Consider the following 25,735-nt stretch of genomic DNA (forward strand, 5'->3'; position numbering starts at 1 on the left):
GAGGACCAAAATAAGTACTATGACAATGGACACTTGTACAATTATTTACTTGGCTGAGACATTTTCCTCCTCTGAGCATGTAAGCTCAATTGCAAGTCCAAAAAAATTGAATATAAATTTGGTAAAATGTCAAGTTTTCCATTTTAAAACCTTCAATGGCTAATTTGAATTAATTGCTCAGTGTTGCTGTGGATCATACAAACCTACCAGAAGAGGATAATTTCTTATCATAATGTCAGCTTCCATTTACTTTGACTCAGAGATGATATCTGGAGCCCCCTAATGAATTAGGTATTCTGCCTGCAGCCTCTGGAAGCAATGGCTTGTGCTGTGGACAAACTGGATTCTTAAATTCCCAGGCAGGTATAATCTTGATTGGTAAATCCTGTGTGTTCTTGCGTCAGTTGCTGGAGAATAAGTGCACTGTAAAATGCTCACTGAGATAGAGGATAATTAAAATTCTCCTGCAGTAGAAATTTTTATATAAGAACAAAGCCCTCTGAAAGCCCTCTGTAGCCTGGCAGGCACTCTCCTTTAGAAATGGAAGATGCACAGATAAGAGTGGCAAAACAACAGCCAGGCATGGCGAGGAGTTTGACCACATACACGGAAATTATGTTGGATATGTATCTGAGCTTTTACATGGATTTGCCCCCTAGAAAAACAAAGAAAGGAAATAAAAAATAAGACCAGAAAATGAACAATCTTTAGCTGCCTCTCCACACGTGTAAAGAATGCAGCATTAGCATGACAGAATTAAAGAAACAGGGACAACACGGCTTGGAAAAAGTCACTTTCCCAAACACACCTCATACATTTTACAGCTAGAGAAATACTCCATCATTACTGTTTTCCTCACCAGCCGATGCTTCATTACTGTGCAGCGCATTTCAATTAAAAAACTGAAAGGTTTTGTTTTCTTATATTTAAATCACAGAGGAAATACACTATACACCTCATCTTACAGCAAAACAGAGAGAAATAAAGCAGAAAAGTAATGGCAGAATCGGGACCATTCTTCCAGTGTCATGCTCTGATATTGTGCTAATAGTCCAAAAAACACCTACTGCCATTAAGTTTTGGTAGGTCAACAGAAGGGTACCATGTGTGCTCCTTGCAGAGGTCTTCTCCTGCCACCCAAATGTAAGATATGCTTATCCTAACGTAGGTGGTGGGAGTAAGTACCCAGAGATGAGGATGGAGGAAAGGAAAGGAGAGAGAAAGGAAGATTGCTTCTGTAGTCCATTCAGCCCACTTGAGTGCTATAGGTCCTGGACAGGAGAGGAGAAACCTAGTTGCGTCCTCTAGGATCAGAGGGGGACCTCATGTAGGCTAGCTCGGGTCAAGGACAGCAATCACACCAGTTCTGCCAGGTGTGAGGCAGCTGTGGATCAAATTAATTCCTTCTCTGATTCTTTCTTACATTCAGGTAAAGTGTTTTCTGACTGCAAATGGAATTAGAGAAGTCCCAGAACACCTGCTTCATGACCTTCAAAGTGTCTTTATGTGATCCAGGATTGTACTTCTCTTACTACAGCCATACAAGTTTTGCTCACATCTAAAAAGCAAACCCCACAGTTATTTAGCAGACCAAACAGCTCTTGGAGTTTTGCAACCCTCCTACAGTTCTGGTTAGAGCAGAGCTGACCTAGTCTCTGTACAATGAAAGACAGAATAAACTTATGACACCAGTTTCTCCAGTAAGGAAACTGTTGTAATAAAGACAAAACACACAGCAGGCAGTGCTCACATAGAAAATTACTGGAGATGGACAGATGCAAAAAGGGGAAGGGGCAAAGAAAAACAGAGTGCTGACACTTAAAAATGCTGGCAAGTCACTCTCTCAGCTTCACCATACAGAACTGGACACTTTCAATACCACAGCTAGCAAGGAAGTCTCATCTTCAAATGAGGCAATGTTCTTTACATGCTCCTTTGCCTATTTAAGCAGTTTCTTATCTTGCTGTTCACAGCATGAGGTTTAACAGTGGTAAGTTTAAAAGCTTTTCTTGGAAACGTGGCAAAATCACTGCAGCGATTTATGGTGGTATTTTAAAATTCAAGCATAAACAAGGTCACTCTGGTCTTATCTGTAGATCTGAAGAACTATTTATGCAAAGACTCCTGCTTCACATCTGAAACCACACTGTGCAGCTGCAAGCATACTGTAGCCACAAATACATGCATTGCTTGGCTCACTCACTAGCTTGCAATTGTCCATCAAAAGTTTAGCTACCCTGGTGTATGCATTTATGCTCATAGTTTGTCTACAGGTACAGAAAGGTGCCTGTAAAAGGAGCAAGAACGCAAAAAGCAAACACACATTAGACCTAAAAGAAGACCTGATTAAATGTAACCTATTTATAAGACAGAGAGCTTTTTCCTATATATGTATATACACACATATATTTTACTTGATTTTATTTTAAATAAACGTACTAGAGGCAAGAGCTGTGAATTACTACCCTCACATCCGGAATCAAGCTCATTCTATTCCAAAAAGGAACCCATGTAATGCTGATGCAATACAGGTATAGCACTATCTTCTGAAAAAAATTAATTAAACAGAATTAATAAAATTAATCTAAACAGAAACCTGATGGTACCAAAGGAACTGACTCTTTGCATCACAACATACTGCTCTTCCATGGTAATAAAAGTTTTGCTATTATTTAATTCTACATTTAGTACCCTGAAGTATTGCCTCCTGTTCTGGATTATTGTGAGTCTCTGACAAGTTTTTCCAGCAGATGGTGCTGCTTCCAGTAAAGAACAGGCAGACTTTCAGTAGTCCCCACGGAGGGAGAGCAAAGATGTCCTCACTCTCATCCCCGCTGGCTGAGCAGAGCAGGGAAAAGGACAATTAAACCAGAAAAGCAGACTGCATCTTTAAAAGTCAGCACATCAACTAGTCGAGAACACAAGTCTGACTGTGCTCCTTCCACACAGATAGAAAGAACCAGTGAAACACAGCATGTCTAACACAAAATAGAACAACTGCTTTTAACAGAAAAAATGGCTACTCCTGCAGCATGTTACTTGGAGGTGACTGCGCAGATGAATTTCCGTCCAGTGAGACATTAAATTTTTAGAAATTACTGAGCATCTAGATGGTCATCTTTTTACTTCAGTTCAAAGATTGCTTCTGCCTCCAGATTTCATACCTGGAATCAACTTCTTCCAAAGCCATGGCTTCTGAGATACAAAACATTGCATCAGAGCCAAGTCCAACTGAGATACATCACAATAATCCAGAAAAAAATAAGATTAAAAATGCTTGTAATTCTAGAAATCTGTATTTTATGTCAGCACTTGGAATTTTTTTTAAGTAGAAAAGGTCTCCTTTGAGCAGGACAGAATTTTGTCAAGGCCCTTGTACTATTTTAATTCAGGGTTTTTTGTTTCTTTTTGTTTCCCAATTAAAGAAGGATTTAGAGAAAATGAATTGAGCAAGTAATCAACACAGTGCTCTGAGCATGACCGCAGTATTTTTTTGTCCTTTTTCTCTCATAAATGATTGTCTGTGTTGGTAGACTGCTTTTCTGTGGCTTGGAGTTTAAGATGCCTAGTGCCCATGGTACTTTCCGTGACTCAGACTGTACTTATGAGCACTAATTTCAAACAGCAGTACCCTGGAAGGTAAGAGCCACCTGAAGTCCTTAGGAGCTGTAATCTGGCTCCAAATTTTGAAGCTTATTATTTTACGCTCCAAGTACAGAAGAGTCCATGCCCTCCTCACTCAAAGTGATTTTATTTTCAATACGTGATTTTTCTATATGGCACCTCTGGAACCTCTTTCATAAGCAGTGTGAGTTGGAGCGCTTCAGAACAGTGCTTTGTGCCAAGATTTCCTATTCCCAAACTGAACTCAACTCAGCTTGGAAAGCACACAAAGCAAATGAGCAAATTGTTAATCATTTCTGACTACCTCATCATGGACAAGGCACAGATACCTTACCCAAATGCCAAGCCTTTATTTCCTGTCTCGTATTCTAGTGCACAGAGAAGCAGCCACCGCTGGTGAGATCTTTCGTTCAGAAAGGCTACTGCCTTCAATTCTGGAGCAGTTCTTACCTAAGCAACACCATCCTTGGTCATGCTTCACTGCTTTTAGGTACTTTTCTGTGACAAGATTTATCACATTTTTCCAAACCCAGTGACCCAACATCCGCAGCGTTTCTGCCTCAGTGCTTGTTGGTTCTATTAGATTTATTATACAGCTACATTAAGTAGTCATGTAATGAACACATCCTCCTCCTCTTTTTACATGCTTAGGTGCAGCTCAAGTAGTTCAAAATGACAATATTACACTAGCCCATTCTGCAAATTCCTATCTCAGATATCCAGATGCTAATCTCATATCTCAGATGCCCAGGGAACCTCTCACAACTGTTTTCCTTTCCATGTTTTCAAAGCTCGCTTTTTACTAAGGCTGCCTCTTTAAACAAGGGAGGCCAAAATCAAAGGCAGAGCTGGCTCACAGATAATTCTCATAGCTGCCATCCAAATCTGATCATTATCTTCAAACACTTCTGCCAATGATGGAAGAACTTTCCTGCAGCTTGTACCTCACTGCACAGTGACTTTCTGGAAGATGTTATCCACAGAAAATCCTGTGGATAAACCCTTATAGAAAAACGAAGTTCAAACTTCAGGCCATTTCATTCACAGTCAGATGCAAAGAGCTAGAGTAATGTTTTATCAACACAAGTGCTGAAAAATACTTGCTGGGAAAAGAAAGCAGCGGTGCCAAGGACTCTCTGCAGCCCCAGCCTGGCTTTGCTCACAACATGTCCGCAGGGACCATCTGTCACAGCATCTTCTGATGCACTGAGTACAGCTGAGCCCTCTCTTCTTCAGGGACTCTCACAAACATCAATATCCACACAAAACAAGGGAGCCAGACTTCCCAGATGGACACTGAGGCAGCAGGTTGTGTATCTGTGGGAGATGACCTCTAACAATAGCGATTCTAAGAAGAATGGACTATAGGCTGAGGCCTGCATCTGTGGGAAAACTGAACTGAACTGATAGTTACCCTTGGCTTGGAATGACCTTCACATGGCCCCATCTGAGCTGAAGAAACACACTTACCTCCAGCTGGGATGTTATTCTCAGCTCTGTGCTGTAAAGCAACTGTGCAGCTTTGCTTAAACTTGGCACAACTTCAGACCAAAGCTTAAGATTTATTCTAGGATGTCTCCAGGCCAGTGCTGAACCATTTCTCTATACAATCTTTCCATTTGTTTAATAGGTAACATACTGTATTCCCCAAAGTCAGATATCCTCTGCTCTGTTTTATTTTAGGTTACTTCAGTCTACTTACATTAGCAAGCCCTAAGAAAGATAAGGCCTGCTAAAGCTGTGAGAAAATGTTTACCTTCATCCATGCCATTGAGTACTTCAGTTAAGTCTTCGTGCTTGCTGTCATACTGGTGCTCCTTCCACGTTTCACCATTTTCACTTCGAAGTACGATTAACTCTCTTTCCTTTCCTCGCATTGATCCAAAATGTGGGATTTCCACTATGACAGGACTAGACAAAAAAATAATCAAATTATTTTTAAACCATGCAACTCCCTACTGCCCTTAATTTTCCTACGGGTGTTAAATCCTTAAGAAAACTATAATCATTTTAAATAGTAAGCATTGTTACAGTAAAAGTGCTTTTAAAATTGCCAAAGCTGCACAATCCTTTATCATTTAAACTGTAGATAATATATAACTTGATAATATTCGTACATAGCTCATTTTAAACATAAATCTTTTCAAATAACTGCCTAATGAAAAAAACATCCACAAATTTTGCTGAAGACCCCGTGCATTTATCCCAGGATGTGGGTGAACCAACCCTGCCTCCACAACATGCAGCACTGCTGACTTTCAATTGGCATTATTATAGCCAAAATTTGGAATTGGTTCAAGGAATTTGAAGGAATCAAACTTAGTTCAGCAACAGCCCAGCTATTCGAATGCATGCAAATGCTATTGACTGCAGCAGGAATTGTGTGAGCATGTAGCTTTTAGATTTCAAACCAAGTCTCAAACTTTACAAATAGGTTTTTTCTCATTAGTTTCACTTTCTGGTTCTCATGCCCAAAATCACAGCTGCAGCATCTGCACTGTAAACATCACCAGGGAATGTTTAGATCCTTACAGAATGGATTTCTCTGAGTTTAGCAACACTGCAACCACATTTAGATAAGTTACTGTCAAACATTCTGGGGGGAAGGAAGGGGAACGGGAAGGTGGTTATTAGTACACCTGTGTCACCAGACAATGTACCTTCAACAGAGGACCGCAAGTGCATTACTGAACAATAGTTGTGAACAACTGGCAGAAACCACCATTCACTTCATGTGCCATTCCTGAACAAAACAGACACTTTTGCCAAACACTTCACAGGCAAGATATGCATTTTAAAGTATGCTAAGACATCTGACTGAAATCACGCAGTAAGTGAACAACTATGGATTATGCAGCTTTAAGACATTTAAATAGACAGTATCATCATTTTCCTACAGAGGTTGTAAAATATTTCACCTCTTTGTTTCACTCAGTTGAAAGAAATACCACACGACGGGAGGAGTACGCAGCACTTCTGCACTACCAAACACCAGCAAGGTGCTAGGCTGCAGTAACCAATTGATTATTTGAGTACAGAAATCACAACAGCCATCGTCAGGAGAAAATATAAATTGGAAGAGCCAGATTTCATACTCTACACTGTTTGTCCCCACAAAAATTATCAAAAGGCAGTTTAATTCATACGTATTTTAGATGCTTTTAAGAACACCCAGGCTGTTAATCCAATCTTGAATCTTTTAACAAGAAATAGAAATGTATCTGCTGCCTCATTGTGCACAGCAAATAAATACAAAAAATTCAAATACACATTCAGATATTTACTCTCTAGTTCAAAAGGAGTCTGAACTGAAAAACTAACACTGTAGTACAATCTTTGCAGGCTAATATTTCAGATACTGTCTCTGTAAATATTTAGAAACCACACAATTTTGTGCATGACATTTAACAAGAATACTCAGTGAGAAGGTATTAAACAGGTATTGAACACCAAACACTCACCAATATTTTGTAAACCTAATGCAGTAAATTTCACAGTATGGTTTGAAAACAACATCAAAAATGTATGGAAACATTCTTACATTTTAGACCATACCCTGCAGCTCCTTTGGGTTGCATTCTTGGCGTTATAGATCTATTTTAACAAGATGACTCTTGCAGTTTGAAAATAATAGTATCTCTTCAGCCTTGTTAAAATAAATTTATTCACTCAATGAGATCTTGAATAATCTTTTATAAATAATAGACTTTATACGACCACATTTGACAATGCTCTTCCCAAAACAGACTCACTCAAGGCCTGTAAATACCTTCTCTACTACGGGGTTGAAATTAAAGGACTGTCACTGTGTATTAAAATGTATTTGATGCAGTTGAAACACTTCAAATTTAAAAAATTACAAAAGCACAGAAGTTATGAAAGCAGAATGCTGGCAGTGAATTTTACATGCCTGTAAGCACAAGGTAGTAGCAGAGCTATATTAAATCAAGCCACTATGATTTTCTTTCAGTGACATAAGTCAACTGAAAGCTTTAGAAAACTAAATAAATAAATAAATGGGAATAACGAAAAATTGGAAACAAAAGAAAAACTGTAGACATTCTGTATCTTTTCCGTATATATCCTACCCAATAAATTTTGTTCCTTGTGGACCAAGCTGCAGGATTCGGCTAACCATGCTCTCGCCCTCATTTAGAGGGGGAGGAGATTTAGGAAGATGCAGTTTACTGAATAACATCCATGCAGCAGGAAGAGAAACAAGAAGGGGAAATTAGGAACAAGCTGTCATTCCCAACAGAACCGGCAGTTTACACCAAGGTGCCACTCACGGTAATGAACAAAATTTATAATTAGGAAAAAAAAAAGCCACATCATAGTGGATTGTTTCCCCTATTTTAAGCTTTAAAAAATGTTAGTTCCTAGCATTTGTGCTCCTTGATGCTCTATAGTAAGTGCTCTGCCATCACCCTCCGCGGCCTTGCTACTTGGGAGGAAGAGAGGCAGCTCGCAGCAACTTGGGCAGAAGCCATGTATGCACTATGGCACAGGGAACTGAGCTCAATGTTTGGGCCCTTGTGACTGTTTAGGATGCACTTCTGTGACAGTGACATCCCTCTGGCACTCTGTGAGAGAGAGGGTCAAAACGTGCTCTGGGTTACAGGCTCACGAGTCCTCCTGACTTCAAAGGGAGGTTGCACAAGTAGCTGGGGGCAGGGATCTGGCCTTTTCACGTCTTTCCTTACCTTTGGCTTCTCCCTGCAGTCATCATAGAGGCAAAGCTCCTCTTAAAACACAAAGGTACTTTCAAGGTAGGAACTGCAGTTTGGCTTTTTTTTTTTTTTTTTTTTTTTTTTTTTTAACTATTTTAAGATAAGTAACCTAATCTTACATGGCCAAATGAGGTAAAGTCAATGTTTAACTTCTTAGATCCACAGAATAACAGAAATGGAAGATGCAACACCAGTGTGAACAATGAAATTCATAGAAGAACTCACCCTAAAAATTGTGCCCCTGCCGGCCCCATTTCTACAAGTCTACTTGCTAATCCTTCTCCTTCAACCATTGGTGGTGGGCTGGCCAGCTTATGCCTCTTTACCAAGCGGCAGGTAATGCGGGTTGGTGCTGTGCATTTGCGTGGTGGGATGATAATTCTCATTCCATGATGACGACTACCTCTCATCGAACCCCCGCGGGCATCGACCATAAAACTAACCAGGAAACTGCAGGGAAAAGGAAACAAGTCATTAAAAACAGTCATAAAATAAGCAGGGAAAACATCAGCAAAAAGTCAACTGCCACAAACTTAAAAGCTTATCGGAAAAGTCCTCCCAGTCCCAGATAAACTAAGAAGAACATAATAATTTATTTATACTTACATGTTAACTATTGGTTAAGAAAAGCAGGAATTTCTAAAGGTCTAGCAATATTACAGTGAAATATCAGGTGAATAATCAGGTGCTACTGAGTAATTTGGATTAGAGAGTTCACAAGTAGCGTATTAGTAGTGTCGTATTAGAATTTAAGATCAGCCCTCTGTTATTGTTATCTCTACTGTCCAAAAATAAGTAATGAGCCCCACATGCAGAAAGGAACCAGACAGCGTAGAAAACGGAGGATCAAAAGTGCACATTGTTGTAGGAGTCTCAGCCTTCACAACCTCCTCAAACTCTCATCTGCAAACACTTCTGCTGGCTGACAGAGACTGCTGGCACTGTGGGTGACAGTTGGAGCTACAGTTGCTTCCGCTGATGGGGAATGAGTAAGAATATCAGGAATGTAACTAGCTTTAGACTGCTGGCACTCTTGAGAAAACCATGCCATTAGCCCTCTGTGAAGATGACGTTCCTTAGCAAAAAGCTGCATTAGGGGAAAAAACATTCTTTCCAATGCCAAATTTTCCAATTAATAATTAAAGAATAAGCAATTACATTTTTAAAGGGTAAGTGGTAGACTTAAAAATTGAATTACTTTTAATAGCAAGGGAATAATAATAATACTGAGAAGAATAACTGCTAATAGTCATGGACTATTTCATCTGTGAAATGCTGAGCAGCAGTGTATGTGAAGCATTACTGTCCTTAACAAATCACAACAGTGATAGCAAACTGGAGCCTCCTTCCAAGGCTGGCAACACACTTCACCCTCTTTCAAAACTGCAGCAAATAATTCTTCCAGTTTAAGGGGATCAAAACCTACAGGTTACTTAAAGGCTAAGGGGTTACTAGGGTGCTCCTTTGAGGTTCCATTCTCTCTAGAACATAAACTACAGACAGATTCAGTTAATGGGCCAGCATCAACAGGGACAAGAGTTACAAATTCAGCCTTGGTGCCTGTCCATTTTTTTGTTTGTTTGCTCCTTCTGTATGATGCAAAGATGCTCACATAGCTGGCACATCTGCTGAATAGCTTCAGTATTTTCAAGGCTGTTGCCAAAACTTCCAGATCTCACAGGCTAAATCTTCACAAGACTAGAAGGTGAATCCATTCCATTTCCTGGCTCCCTACTGTAAACATAATGCAGGCTAAGAGCCAATAATCCAGGGGGGTCATGAAGATTCTTTAAAACAAAAAAAACAAAACAAAAACAAAAACAAAACAAAACCAAACCAAGTGCTTTTAAGTGTATATGAAAATTTATGTAAGAAAGTTTGATTTGCTTTTGAGACCAGCAGGATATCAAAAGTAACAGCTGACATGCAAGTGGCAAGCCCAGCAAAAAAGACACATTTGAAAGTCCTGCCAACGTGGGTGGGAAAAATTTGCACAAAAGCAGGAGCATAATCAAAACTTTGTATTGAGTGCACTGTAGGAGGCAGGCACATAAGGAGGTCAGCTGTAAATATATGAAGCAAGAAAAAAGTTGTCCAACTGAATTATAGAAAAAAATTGCTAGGCTGCCCTTTTTCAAATTAAATTAAAATGCATCTATAGAGATAGGAAGATAAAGCACATCTCCCAGATGACCCTAACTCTAACTTATCAGTCTTTGTGCTACACATACTTTAGAAGGCTGAAGCATGGAACAATATTTGTCTGCTCCAGCATTAGATAAGGAGGTTGGTGGCCCTGCACGCGAGAGTGGAGTTGGAGCTTGATCATCCTTGAGGTTGCTTCCAACCCAAGCCACTCTATGATTCTATGATTTGTCATGTCTTACACTAGTTTTCATACAAATAAAATGTGCCTACATTTCTCTCCTAGAGAAAACACTATGTATACCACTGAACAAATTCAAGTGCTGCCACTAGGTAGCCCAATTCCTAATAAAAGGAATTATGTTTTAGTGGAATGTCTGCTGAATGGTTATCCAAACGCTTTCAATATTTTATCTATATTAAAACCAATATCATTGACTTTTTAAATTACAGTATAAGTTACAGTAACTTAATATTTATAGATACAAGATGTTAGCTGTCCTGCAAACCACTGACTAGAAACTTACCAGTTTGCTAACAATGGGCTGTAAACAATCAAAAACAGCAGCTACAGAGAGCCTAGCCTCACTCCCCATTGCTCACTAACTGCTACTAGCCAGTCATTCTGTTTTTTCACCCTGCAACTGCTCTTCATGGTGAGCACTGATGGGATGAGGCAGATGTCACTGAACCTGTGGGGAAAGTAGGCTACAGTTGGTCTTCAGAGCTGGCAAGGAGCCAGCTTGTGACTAGCTGTGAAGAGAGTTCAAGACAATCTATTATCATTTATGAAACAAAGTAAAATACTGAGAGGGGACTCACAGCCCTTGGTCTCTGAAGGGAAAACACTGAGAGAGGAATCCGCTATAGTTGTGCCACGATGGCTTTTTAGAAATGCACTTGGCTTTGGTCTGCAGAAAGATAGAACCAATTCTGTTGAGAGAGAAGCACAGAGCGAGAGGCTGGAGCATCCCTTCAGGGTGGCCGCAGCAGCTGTGCTGAGGGGCACATCTGGCTGGAGTGCACAGCGAGGTGGGGCCTCCGGGGAGCTTGGCCTGATGGCTCAGTGCAAGGCAGAGCTTTGGAGAGCTGCCTATTGTCTATGTGATTACTAACATGCTAAGTCAGCTCATAATTAATACAAAAGTTCTTCATCTCACACAAAAATGCCAGAGCTTCCACTCAGATAAGACGCCCCTGCATCCACATGACTTAAAAGATGTAAGTATGTAACCATGGATTTTTAAAAATCTAGGCACCTAAATCAACTGACACGGTATACAAAAATCAATGGAAGTTAGACATAGCTATAAAAATTGGACCCAGACTTCCCAGGTGTATTTATTTAGGTTGTATGGGGATAGGTGGGCAGGGTTTGATGGCAGGCACTTACACTGCCCAGCCTGGGGCTCAGCAATGCTCACAGCAAGGGAAGATCAGCCCCTGGCACAAGTCCACTCCCCAGCAAAGGAACCAGCCCTCTTACAGCCAGCGAGGGTGTCTATGCCACACTACAGCCTTCTGTGAAGATAAAACCCTTAGCAGATCAGTCTTGGTGTGTATTGATCCCATATAAAAGTCACTATTGTTGAGATTATAGTAATTCTCTGTTTAGTTCCCTGATTAGTATTTTATCATTTCAAGCAATAATAATAATTTTAAACAGTATTTCATGCACTTTCTATCACAAAGATTAGTAGTCGATGCTTACCTACATTAATGCTGTACTAATAATGGAAATTACAGTATGATCTCTAAACACAAATGCTAAATGCTGGTGAGCATTTCTACTTGAATATATGGAAGGGATGAGGATGTGGGCGGATGCACTACAAACATCTACATACACTCTGACTGTGGGAAACAAGTTTGAAAAAAAAAAAAAAGATGAGGATTCACAGAAAGCACAGAGTTATCACCTTGAATCATACTGGGGAAGTGGAGAGGAATAGCTGCAAAATAATTTAAAAGCAAATGGGAAAAATTAATATAAGATAATTAGAGGCAAGCAACAGAAAATATCAATAATAAGCGCAAAGGAAAAGTATCAATCAGAAAAAAAATAACAAAAGTAACATGTTTGAAGTTCAGCTTTAAAAATGATTTGGCTTTTGCTTCGCATATCACAAACCATGACATAAAATACACCACTCATGGAAAAAAAAAAAACTATCTGAAGGGAAGTTTTCATTTCACTGGTCAGCACAAATCTGTAACTTCTCTGAGAAACACAGAAGTTCATGGAACAGTGAAAAGCATGTGAGATTTACTCAGGTCAACAGAGAATTTACTTTAAAAGAACTTCTTTGATTCCCAAAACAAGTTTCACTGTGTGATGTAAAATCAGGTATTGTGCTTTTCTATAGTCGTTTATTTTCCAAAGTATAGCTTATAAAATATGTATGGCAGAATATCTGAAGGGAATATCAACCTTTGCCATTCATGACACTGCTTTCAAAAATAAATTCTCTCTCTAAAAAGGTTGGAATAATTAACTTGAATATGACACTTTGCAAGACTGGATCTCGCATTTTTTAGTTTCTCAGTTTGGGAGAGAGTAACACATTCATTTCTTTCTTTGGGCTCAGGAAATCAAGGAGTTTAAAAGGGCAATAAGAAGAGAGCACAGCCACAATTTGACTGGGAGGTCACAAGAAGGCTCACATCTGAGAGCTGGAGGTCACCTTGGTGAAGTGGATCTACCCTTTCAGAAGCTTCACAATTCACAGCATATTTTAATGTCTTATTTACACTGGACTCTGTTAAAACATGCTGGCAAAACAATTTACCTGCACCCAGAAAGAAAAACATTGAATACTGTCTTGGCTTAAAAAAAGGAAAAACCAGAAGAGTCAAAATTACTGCCAGCACTTCCTTCTCTCTTCCCCTTTCACTGATACATTGCTGGATACACACAACCTGCTGCCCCAAATTCTCCTTCTGCCTGAGTTTAGAAATGGGAAGAAACATCGATGCTCTCTTCTGGCAGCAGGTGCAAGGGGAAAGGAGCCAGCTGAGGCAGCAGGCTGCAGAGGGGTGGCCCCACTATGGCATGCTGCAGGCTCAGGAGAATGAGGAATGTGGAGGGCAGTGAGGTCAGGCTTCAGCCACAGGGTGACCCCGACCCCAAGGGCTGCTGGCAGCTGGGGAGCCAGCTGTCACATTTCTGCCTGCGGGCACAGAGCAAGCAGGGACCAGGTGAGGGGACTAAGCAGGAAAGGAGTGGATTTTCAGAAAAGAGAACTCATGTTTTAATGCCTCTCAGAAATGCCAAGGTACTGGAAGATGCAAGATGAACATCTGGCGGTTACCCCTAGATGAAGATAATGGGGACAATCAAACAGTATCATATTATCATTGGAGATCACGATAAAAAACGAGCAAAAAGGTGTTTGTTTGTTTGTTGTTTCTTTTTTTCCAAGAAAGGAACTGAGTCTCAGTATCATTTCAGGTGGACTTTATCCATAAAATGTGACAGGCCAGAAAAGCCACACCTGGTGGCAGTGTTTCGGTGTTTGGATTCTCTCCCTTACCATCTCCTTTCTCCTCTGCAGCCCCATAGTTTTCTGCACAGCTGCAGGTCTGCAGGCCTTCCCCTCCAAACAGCAGTCTTAGCTGCAGGCATTAGCGGGGACTCTCAAGTAGTTAATGCAAAAGATCCCATGTCCACAGACTGTATGTTTTGAAGGGCTGGAAGCATTAATGAGCACATTGAACAAAGTGGTTCTAGAGGACCAGCAGAAGGCAAACATCAGCTCTATTCTGTACCAGGAAGAAGAAGAGCCAGAAAATTTTAGGCCATCATTCTAACATTGATTACTGCAAATGTTCAGGAGTAAATTATCCAACAATCAATTTATGGGGACAATGACAACCAACGTATAGGAATAATACAGCGATTAGAACTCAACTACCATCAACAATTCTCAAAACAAGAAAAAGCCAAAATATTTGCTGCAAGAGTAACATACATCAAATTGAATCAACTACCTTCTTTTACAGGGCAACTTATCCAGTGGATGCATGGAAATTCTCTATTTGTACTCCAGTAAGCATGTGAAGCACAGTACATATAAGTGCACAAACACTTAACAAACAGCCTCAGAAGAGCTACCCTTTGCGTTTTCCTGCCAAACTGAAAGGAAAATTCAAGTGGGGATTTCACTGTACTGTCCTGGGCCTGGCCAGGCACCAAGCTAGTGTCTTCATTCATGATTTGAGCACTGGACAGAAAGGTCTGAATAACACTTAGGAAAAGAGGAGCAAAATTAAAAGCTATCTTGCTAAAATGGGTTCTGATAACAGCAATCTAAAATACAGTAAAGGTAAGTACAAATAGAAGAACCAAACACATAAGCACAAAACATAGTAAAAAATACCTAGATTGCAGAACTTCAGAAAGAAACTAAGAAATGCTTGCAGGTCAAACATGTCTACTAACAGAAGCTGCAATTACCAGAACATTAAGTGTCACTGTGGGATTCCTTAGGACTAGCTGTGCCATGTGTCAGACACAGAAGTAGCAATCCTATCCTAGTCAGTACTGATGATGTCTCCTCTTTGGAAGCCTGATGCCCAAACTGGTTTAGAAACAATCAATCATCAAAAAGAGAGAGGCAGGGGATGCCTGCAAGAATCCTGTGGTGTGCAGGAAGCACCACCTAGCAAGACCTGAGATATTAGTTTACAAAAGAGAAGAGAATGTTCCATTTTTTTCCATTTTATGTTCCACAACATAAAATATTGTAAAGAGACTACTAAGATACTGTACTCCACGAATACCAGTGATAAGACAAGAAATAGGCTTAACTGGCAAAGAGACTTTGAATATCAAGGAAAGAAATATTGTAACAGACAGTGAGACAAAGAAGCTAGAAGACCATAGATCTTAAGTGGCGATGAAGAAATTGATCATATTTCAGGAACAGGTTGCTTACATTTAATCCTGCCATAAAACAAACGGGTGGCCTGCGAGCTCTCTGAGGTCCCATGGAAGGTCATATCCTTCCATGCTTACAGGCTTCAACTTTTCATTATGAAGCTACTGATATTTCAATTCTAGCACTGAACATACGCAGTGTTTTAGTAAATCAAGACCTCGAACCCCACCAATGCATAGTTCCATTCAGCTCAAGCAGGTGTTTATGCTTATTGTGGGCCTGTGGCTTTAGGTCTGTGGGACTTATTGTTACCTTGGAACTGAAAATGTTTGGTTTGTGCTGGAGACGTTTTCATTTTAAGAATGTAATTAGTCACAAAGTGGGGAAGTAAATTAAAAAGATATGAAACTTTATGCCCTGATCCTGAAAATTATACAATCAAGATTTATAGAGGACAATCTTATATGCAATATTATATTCAGCTACATATTTATTTGTAAATTTTTATAACGTGCATTCCAAAATTACTCCTGTTGCATTTAATCAGGTTTGTGTGCTACTGCCAAGAAGCACTGTCAGCACAGTAATGATTCTTGTATAAATGACTGAAGTCAAACCATGTATTTTGGAGAACAGACAGGAGTATAGAGACATATATAAAACATGAAATTAAAGCCCCTCATTCTTCCTGTAAGAAAGAACAAAAAGCATTAACGCTATGACTTCATGCTTCAAATAATTTAATATAATTCAAACAAAATCACCTTACAACACTTGAAAGCATAAGCAACAGAAAAAGCAAAACATGACTATTAAAGAGAAGCCTGTGGGATTACCACGTTTTTGGCATTCAGAAAATAAATGCAGACGCAAAGTTCTGGTTTGATAAGCAACAATTTAGCCTGACTCCTGTTATTAAGCACCCACGTTGAAGCCAGTGTGAATTTTGCCACTGGCTTCAACTGGAGCAAGAACAGGCATGTCATCAGCCATCACAGAACACCATATTCTTCATCTAACACATTTCCACATTTAAACATAAAGGAAATCTGCTAAATGACCTACCCAGAATGGATGGGACTTGAAACAAGGTTAACATTGTCCAAGGTGTCTGCAGCCCAGCTGTAGTGTCTGAGAGAATCAGAATCAAACTCCCTCTGAAACGTCAGGTGCTTAAAAAACAAACAAACACAAAAACAAACGTAAGATGTAAAACACTTGTCTTAAATACAAGCTTATTAATATAATTCCCTTACATTTAGATCCGTCCCCTTTCCTATAGCCAGTATCCTAGGTGTTGAATTACTAGAAATTCCTGAATAGAAATATGGAACCCAGAGAGAAATTTATCTCATGTCTTCAAACTTCTTTTCAAAATTTCTTTTGCTAGCTCTCACCGGCTCCTTCAGTTACACGCACACCTCTCTTCAATCTGTATTTACACACACAAAGTTAAAGATAACTGAAAAAATACTACAGTTTGTACTACAATCATATGCTATATAAACAGGCAGCATATTATTCCCGCACAGAAAATGCCACTGCCCAGATCCTTACTTGAGCACAACTTCTATCTGTACAATCAACATGAGCACTATCCTGGAGTGCCACCATCCCTACTCATCTGTATAAAAATAGTTATAACCCTGTGTAGCCCTGGCACACCAGTGCTCTAATTAAACTGTCTCATCTGACCGACACCGAGGCTTAGTTTGGTTCTGACTACTGCCTGTAGACATGAGCGCACGCAGGCTTCGCATGTCCTGCAACAAGGTCTCACTCTGTAAATCTTCTGTATAGCAAAGCCATTTGTGGCAAATATATATATATTTTTGTCTTCTTTTTGTCATCCCCCCCTTCTTTTTTTCCCCTAGGAAATTAAATAAATCACATCTGTAAGTACTGTTAGATTATATTTCCAGGGCAATATGAAACCATTTATGCAACCACCATTAGGAGTTACACAAATAAAACTAAGTCAAGATACTGCCATGCAACACACAGACCATCCTCCACCAAGATGGTGTTACAAACATCAGTGTTTCCTCCAGGCAGGTTGTTTTCTGATGACAGTTAACTACAGGCTGATTTATCCACTTTCTTTCTCAATACTGTGAAGACTAAAACCTCATGGGCCGTTTTCAAATTAAATTCCATGACTACCACTCAAACCTGAGCCAAACACAAACGCACACCTCTGCAGAGAGGAGTTTTATAACTTTCACTTTTTAAAATTTTTGTTAATGTACTGGCATACAGAGGTATTGTAAGCGTATTATTTTGAATGGAAATGCCAGCATTAGTAGTAAATCTATAAAGCCAGTCATAAAAATCCCGAGATACTTCTGTTCAGAAGCTTCCACAAGAAAAGCAAACAGACACTGATCTGCTGTTGGTCAGAACCTGCAACGTTCCTGTTACTTCTTGGAGACCTCATTGGGGCCTTCCAATATTTGAAGGGAGCATACAAATAGGAGGGGGAACAACTGTTTACGAGAGTGGGTGGATAGTGATAGAACAAGGGGGAATGGTTTTAAACTGAGACAGGGGAGGTTTAGGTTAGATATTAGGAGGAAGTTTTTCCATACAGAGAGTGGTGACACGCTGGAATAGGTTGCCCAAGGAGATTGCAGATGCCCCATGCCTGGAGGCATTCAAGGCCAGGCTGGATGCAGCTCCGGGCAGCCAGGTCTGGTGGTTGGCAACCCTGCCTGTGGCAAGGAGGTTGAAACTAGATGATCACTGTGGCCCTTTTCAATCCAGGCCATTCTATGATTCTATGATACTCTGGGGTTTGATACTCTTTGGACATTTCTTGCAATTAAATAAGCACCCCAGGCTTACTCCCACAACTGACAAGATTATAATTTACTGCTAATTAGTAGTAATATCTGCAGGGGACAGCTTCCCTTTATCATCTGTCCAACACTATAGCACACGTTTTCAATGCCTCCTTCTTTTGCTACCTTAAGCTCTTTTATTAGGATCTTCTACCAGTCTTTGTACTGTGAAATATGCACTTGAGGCCTGATGGTTCAATCACAGACAACGGTAACAGGCAAACACACTGCTAAGTGTGGCACACATTGACCACAAAATACACCAAGAGATGTAACAGATAAAATTAATGCCATTTAAAAACAATGGTGATTAAACAACGGCACTGAATTTAATTAGCACTACTTTGAAAAATGTGTTATAATTCAGTTTAATGAAGACAGTTTTATAACTCCTTCCAGTAGAATACATGGGACTCTTCCACATGCCTTGAAGAGCCTGTGGTTTAGACACAAAAACTGCCACTGTGGATTTCTGTTGTTCCAAGTCACCTAATTTTGTAAGAGCTCATACCAAATACACAATTACTTTCTGACTCCAGAGATGTTGGGATCCGGATGTGGTATCAGAAATTGTAAATATTTAGATAAACATAAATAAAAAATAGCACACCACATTTTTATAAGACATGCATTAAAAAGGAGGAAAAAACAATTTAGTGTTTGTCATTCAGATGTCCATTGAGCTATAACTGTCCCTGCACTGAGGTCCAGGCATGCAAAAACATACAGAAAACACAGGATTGCATTTGCTGTAACAGATGAAAAACGTCAAAAGTTTATGAGCACTGTAGGGCCATATGATTTTCAAAGAAATACCACCTCTCTAAAACAATCTAATCTAGATAGAGATGCTGCTATCCCCACCTAAGTTGCCGTAAGTTTACTTGCATGTACACATAGGGCTCTTTGCTGTATTCCTACAGGGTCTGTACGTGAGGTGAACTTCTTTGGTGCATTCCTTTCCGACAGAGTGCATTCGAGTAAATCTTTGGGGCATATTTACAGCCAGCAAAAGCACAAAAACTGCACCCAATAATTTTGGCAGAGAAACAGACTAATAAAAGCTAATGGCTGGACAAACACATCTTACACACAGCACACATCTGCTGATCTCATTCCGTTGACCTGCTGAGGTGTTGGATTTTCCAGGCAGGCAAAGAAATCTCCCAGTGCAAGCTGCAGTATGTATGAGCAGTCCAGAAGACAGTACATCATCTGTGATACCAAACTGCAAGATTTGTCCTGGGTTTGGTCAGGGCAAAGCATTCCCTACTTGGACTGAGGGAGATTAAATATGCATTGGTAGGGGGTGTGTTGTTGTCAGATGCAAACGCGTGTACTAAAATGCTGACAGTTCTGTTGTCAAGGATCCTGCTGGTTGCATAACCAAATATCCAGGCTGTGTAATATCAGAGTTCAGCAAATGGAAGAATTTATGCTTCCTCCCAGATGAATTTATCCAGACAGAAGAGATTCAGCAAGCTGCTATGCAATGGACAGCCTGATTCATCGTGCCTGTGGCTGATGTAAATTATTCCATGGAGAATGTCGCTCAGATTTGGTCTGAGTTACAGTATCCATGGTAACGCACTAGGACACACAAATTTTAACTTTGCTCTAGCCAGGTTATGAGGCACAGTATGGCCTGGACTCAGTTTTCCCTGTTGAAAAGAATCAGCAATAAAGAACCAAGTTCAAACAACGAAGATTGTCTTGACTTCTTTGGCAGTTCTTAGAAAATCCTCTCAAACACCCAACCTCTCATGATAGCAGCCAATATCAGCAAAAAACAGTCTTAAATCTTCCTCACGTGACCCTTTTTAGACTTCCAAGTCTCCCAGTGGTCTGGTGAAGAAGTGGTCACGGGATCTTCTGATTCCACCTTAGCAGCAATTTGATAGTTGTCCATCTTTAATATCCTTTTATTTCTGGTAATATTAATTCCCTTTATCCTGAGAGCTGCTGTAATTAACTGTACATGCTTTACAACAGAAGAGAAGCCATTTATACAAATAGGTAATGGCTTGTTACTTCTTCAAAGCTATGTAATACCCCTCATACCCCGTATGAGCTTCCAGCTGGTCTTCTAAGATAAGGTTTTGACCCACTGTGAACTTTGTTCCTATGACTTTCATAGATGGAACATGATTCTTCTTCTTCCTTTTCACTGTGAAAGCAGAGATTACTTGGAAACCCAGTAATGTGCAAAAGGAGGGATGGGAAGAACAAAGGCAGGAGTATTTTCCCTCTCCCAGATGCACTTTTCCCACTTCAGCTGAAGCACCATAAATTTTATCCAACTTCCCTTTGATATGTTTAGGTTGACAACTTTCTTGAAGAACAAGAAAATTCCCAAGGACAAACTTATTTTTTTGTCAAGACTTCAAGGCTGGCAAAAGCCATAGCATAAAAAATGTTAACAGTGTCCCCTTTCTCAAGAAGATAATTCATTGTTTTATTGTTGTTTGTTTTCAGGGGAATCGTTTTACAAACCTCTTGAGAAAGCTTAGAACTAGGAATGACATTGTTCTCACCGTTACCTTCACCATTTCCTGCTCTCCTGGATACAAGAAACTTGAAGCTTGTCTAAAAAATTAAGACTAACATAACATGCAAAATTAGACTGTTAAGACAGGCATCCAGTCTGACTTCATTTTGTATGACAGATTTGGACCGGAGTTGAAGTGCAATAATTGCACAACCACTGCTGGACAAAAACTAGAACTACAAAAATATGAAGATTAAAAATGCAAAGAAAACAGCCTGATCTCTACTGCTCAGCATTAATACTTTTAAGTGAAGAGGCACCATTGCAAGCAATTCTCCAGAAAGAATGGAGGTCCATAGCCATTTGTACAGAATATGACATTTGCTCTACATTGAGCTGCTGTATGCAATGAGGTGTTGCTGCAACCTCTCCATGCACAGAGAAGTCACTTTTCATTGTCAAGTTGTATTTTGTAATAAAAGCAGGTTAACAATACACACTTTGAACAATGTTCTTTAGGAGTTATTTGGCACAGTGTTTCTTGTAGGTCTTGTTATTTGATCAAATGCATCATAGCTGCCATCAATACCATCAACTTTTATGATAATCCCGAAAACAACCAGAATCCTAAAACAAAATGTGTTCTCAGACTGGAGGGAAGGCTTCCCTCTCCTGTGTTATGTCTATCACATCAGGAAGATTTAATGAAGGCTTAGGAGAAAGAACTGTCAAAGGAATTTTAGGTTCTCACACCTGAAGTTCTATTACTGAGATAGCTGTTATTGATCAAGGTTATTGAAGGCTTACGGCACTTCATTTGGAAGTAACAATCTAATAATACACAAAGGCTAATGCCTCCTATTGTATTATGTTGGCCTACGACATCAGAGCGGATGTTGGTAGGATGGTAGTAGAGGCTGAACCTTCCCACCAATATTCTGTCACATTTTGCTGCTGTGTGACAGATGGCAGCAGAGAAACAGTCATCTGACATCAAAGCATGTATGTGGTGAGTGGTGCATTTCAGCAGTGGTGACAGCAGTGTGAAAGACAAGCCATATTCTAGATGACCATGCACAGCTGTCACATCACAAAACGAAGAGTGTCTCGGTCACCTCATGTGCACAGATCAGTGGATTACAACCAATGAGCTGCATACAGAGCTGCATATCACCTTCAACGCATTGGAAATGATGGTGGCAAAGCTGGAATATTGCATAGCTTTTGTCAGGTGAGTCCCATGAACGTGAACAGAAAGAACAACATATGCAAGTTTGTCAGGACTTAGTCAACCAATATGAGTCTAAAGAGGGCAGCTGCCTGAACCACATCATTAACAGTGACAAGATGCAATGTCACCACTGCAAGCCATACTCAAAACAGGAATCCATAGACTGGCAACAGGTGAATTCCCCATTGAAGAAAAAGTTCAAGATGCAGCCCCCAGCGAGTAATGTTCACTGTCTTCTGCAATAGGAAAGAAATGATCCCTCTGGATGGATTTCCTGGAATCTGGACAAACCATCAACTCTGACCGCTACACTGCAATACTAAGGCTGAGGGCTTGAACTTTCAGAGTCAGGCCAGAAAAAAAGACAATCTTTCTCTTGCAACAAGAGAATGCCAAGCCTCATCTCAGTTTGAAGACCGTGGAGCATATTGCCAATCTTGGCTAGACTATTCCATCAGACCCACCAAATAGTTCAGATTTGGTACCTTCTGACTTTCATCTACTTGGGTTCCATGAAAGCTGGGCTGCATGGGCAATATTTTAGCAATGATGTCATCACAGCAACTGTAAAACAGTGGCTCACCTCCACTGGTGCAGATTTTTATGAGCGCAGCACACACACTCTTGTTCATCACTGGCAAACATGCATAGCTAATGGTGGTAACTATGTTGAAAAACAGTGTTTTGTAGCTGAGAATTTGCTCTATCAAATGAAAAACTGCTCTATCAAATAGTGTTATTGTGCTCTTTGTGGCTGTTGTAGGTTCCATGGAAATAAATAGGAGGCAGTACTTTTGGAGTGACTTATGTACATTTCCTTGCTAAAGAGAGTAGAATTTATACCATGGCCAGAATACTAACAAAACTGTGTGCAAAAGCTGTAGTAGAACTGGACAATTTACACTACACTGGAACTAATACAAAAAAGATTTAAAAAGCTGGAGTCTCACCCCATGGACCCTTTCCCCTGTGAAAGTATTCTATCTATAATACCCTGTGCAGGAATACTTGCCACTGCTGAATGGAACCCCTGCAAAATTGATAGCAGAAAATCTGTTTTCCGTTACAATCCATCTAATGCTTCTCTAGGACATAACAGCTCCACTCCACAGTTCTTTAACTCCGAAGTAAAAACTTTTCTGTGGGTTTTATCCAGCTTCCTAGCAGATCTCTGGCTTCTGTGATGAAGAAACTCATGAATAACTTAACTGGATTTAAAAGTCACAAGCAAGTCCACCAAAAGCTAAGGAGCTCACAAAACAAAGCATATAGCACCCTATCACCTCCAGCATTAGCTTTTCAAAATACTTTCCCACGCTGTAATCAGGTCAAAAGATTCTGTGTTTCTTTTATTAGTCATTGAATAAATGTTTGGAAGAGACACGAACTGGTTAGTGGATAATAGCTCAATCATTACAAGGCCAAATTTTTCCCAAGGGTGGAAAAACAAGGACAGTGGTTGGAGTCTTCTCCCTACGGGCAGAATTGGCAAGACCCAAACTCCTGGTCTCTACGGTGCAGACAACGGTTGTTTAGTGTAAAATACATTGCTCTCAGCTTAACAAAGAAACTGAAAATACACGTAACATTAATCTCACAGATACTCTCACCAACACAAAATCAAAGCCACAATATGGCAAACCCATGATTTCTTTCTTGCAGCTCTTCTCCTTTTTCAACAGTCAAGAGTAGTCGTAGTCACTGCAAGCACAACTGAGGGCTGCAGATTATCACCCCTACAACCACAGAGCACAAACACCTGGTGCCAGAGAGGCAGAACATACCTGATCCTTTGCTGGTACCAGCAGCTCTTCAATCATCATGCTGTCTCGGGCATAAGAACTTCTGTTCAGCGTGTAGGACCTATCCGAACTGAAGGAGCGGAGGCTGTTGTATTTACCATTTATCATAGAAAGTGCAGATGACAATGAGATGAACAAAAAATAAAAATAAATTAATACATGCAACTTCCAGGGATAGATGGAAAAATATACATACTATATGAAATAAATACAAGGGAAAAATGGAGTAGTAAGTACTTAACTGTATTTAAATATTTACTTGCCTAAAATATACATAAACAAACTGAAACAGATGTTTACTGCTTAGGTAGCAATGCTACGGCTTAAGAATAAATCCAGAAAAGCGTATTTGAGTATTTAGATGAATTTTTGCAAATGCCTTCAAGCCCTAATCCTGCAACAAGACACATACGGGCAGGTCCTAGTGGATCTGTGGGTAGTTTGTAGTGCCTGCCCACACTGCTGAGTCAGGTTCAACTAAATGCAAGTTTTATGTGGTGGTGTTCTCTCTTTGTGGCTGAACCACTTTGACTTTGTTGTAAACACCCTAGTTAGTCACTTAGGAGAAGAAAAAAAAAAGAGAATTTTGAAATAAATTAAGAAATTATTTCTTAATGATTAAATACGGATTCCAATACTTGGGGGATTGTTTTGTGCACGTTAGATTATTCAGAAATTAATGATTGCTCTGAATGTGTTGCAATTAAATCAATGTTGAAGCGTGTTACACTTAGCCCTGGAAGATACATTATGGTATGTGCTAAAAACATGCTGCAGGCCTAGACATGCTCACTACGTGACAAAAAATAAAGTAGTATAAAACATGAATTAATAAAAAGCAACATCCAACAACATGTTACACCTTTAAACTAGCAACACTGTTCAGACTCAAAACTCTACAACTCATTTCATGCACTTGGTAGTTGTTAATAGAACTTTTCTAGTCCTTGGCAAACATTTTTCCTTGTGCTGGAAGCAGAACCAGGATTTTTATTACATTCTCTAGGCATACATTAAGCAAACTCTCACATGACAAAGGGTATAATGAAATCAAGTTACATTTGTTAGAACAACAAACGGATATTCTCTAAGGCTGAGCAAACTCTTCCCACCCTCTATCCCCTGCCCCAAAAGAAAAGCATGTCATTTTCTAATGCTGAATAAAATGAAGATGAGCAATGGCAGCAGCAGGAGGATGTAACACGATGCCATGCCTTCTTACCTGACTTTAGGACTAAAGCAATTTACAGTGGAAAAGAAACAGGAGAAATAGAAAGCAAAGAATCAGACGGGAAAAGCAAGATGTTATGGCTTGGATGGCTTATATATTTAATGTGTTTATTTCTTAATGTTACACTCAGAATCAGTAGTAAGGTATACTCTCAGAATACTTTTCACCGAACAAAAAAAAAAGCACTGTTGTTTATCTCCTCTGAGCATAACATGTGTGCAATGTAAAACATGAGTTACGTAGCAACAAATAATAATGGCACTGCTAAAATCAGAAGCATGGAAATATTAGGTTTCTCTCAAAGAAAACTCTCAGGTTTATCTAACAGACCTTGACCGTGAAATTCTGCTCTCCCATTTGCAGAGTGAGAATTTAGACCTCTGCATGAAGAGCAGCATAACGAGGAGGTGTCCTGTAAAGCAGAGCACCCAGCTCTGTATGCTGGCCTCACACTTTCCTCTATCCCTTACAAACTGACCACATCATATAGTGCTGTCTGATGACCTTGTTCATGCCAGCTCATGTTTAAAAGCAGCACATCAGCTTTGCTAATTAACTGTACAAAGACATCAGATTCTCCCTTCTGTTCTAGTTGATGAACATTTAAAAGCATTTTGGCATTCTCTGTGAATGTATTATCACAAAAATTCTTATTAACTTACCTAAAAATTGGAAGTGAAGCAAAACATGGCTGGGTATTACTAAAGAGTAAATTTGCAAGGCATGCTTGCATTTCTAATGCAACCATAACAAACAAGATTTGA

The 25,735-nt window shown here is 39.8% G+C and overlaps 1 protein-coding gene across 2 annotated transcripts in view; it reads right to left on the reverse strand.

The window, feature by feature from the left end:
* Positions 1–25,735, reverse strand: part of ANK3 (ankyrin 3) — a 346,475-nt gene that overhangs the window by 47,881 nt on the left and 272,859 nt on the right. For both annotated transcript variants that reach the window (XM_042862644.1, XM_042862645.1), the window contains exons 26-29: positions 23,723–23,825; positions 16,445–16,551; positions 8,580–8,804; positions 5,381–5,535 (exon numbers count right to left, since the gene is read on the reverse strand). In XM_042862644.1, the coding sequence (XP_042718578.1) occupies positions 5,381–5,535; positions 8,580–8,804; positions 16,445–16,551; positions 23,723–23,825 (590 nt within the window). The remainder of the gene's footprint in view (positions 1–5,380; positions 5,536–8,579; positions 8,805–16,444; positions 16,552–23,722; positions 23,826–25,735) is intronic.

The sequence above is a fragment of the Lagopus leucura genome, unplaced genomic scaffold, assembly GCF_019238085.1.
Source record: "Lagopus leucura isolate 7727_CA_CO unplaced genomic scaffold, USGS_WTPT01 Super-Scaffold_739, whole genome shotgun sequence".
Classification (NCBI taxonomy): domain Eukaryota; kingdom Metazoa; phylum Chordata; class Aves; order Galliformes; family Phasianidae; genus Lagopus; species Lagopus leucura.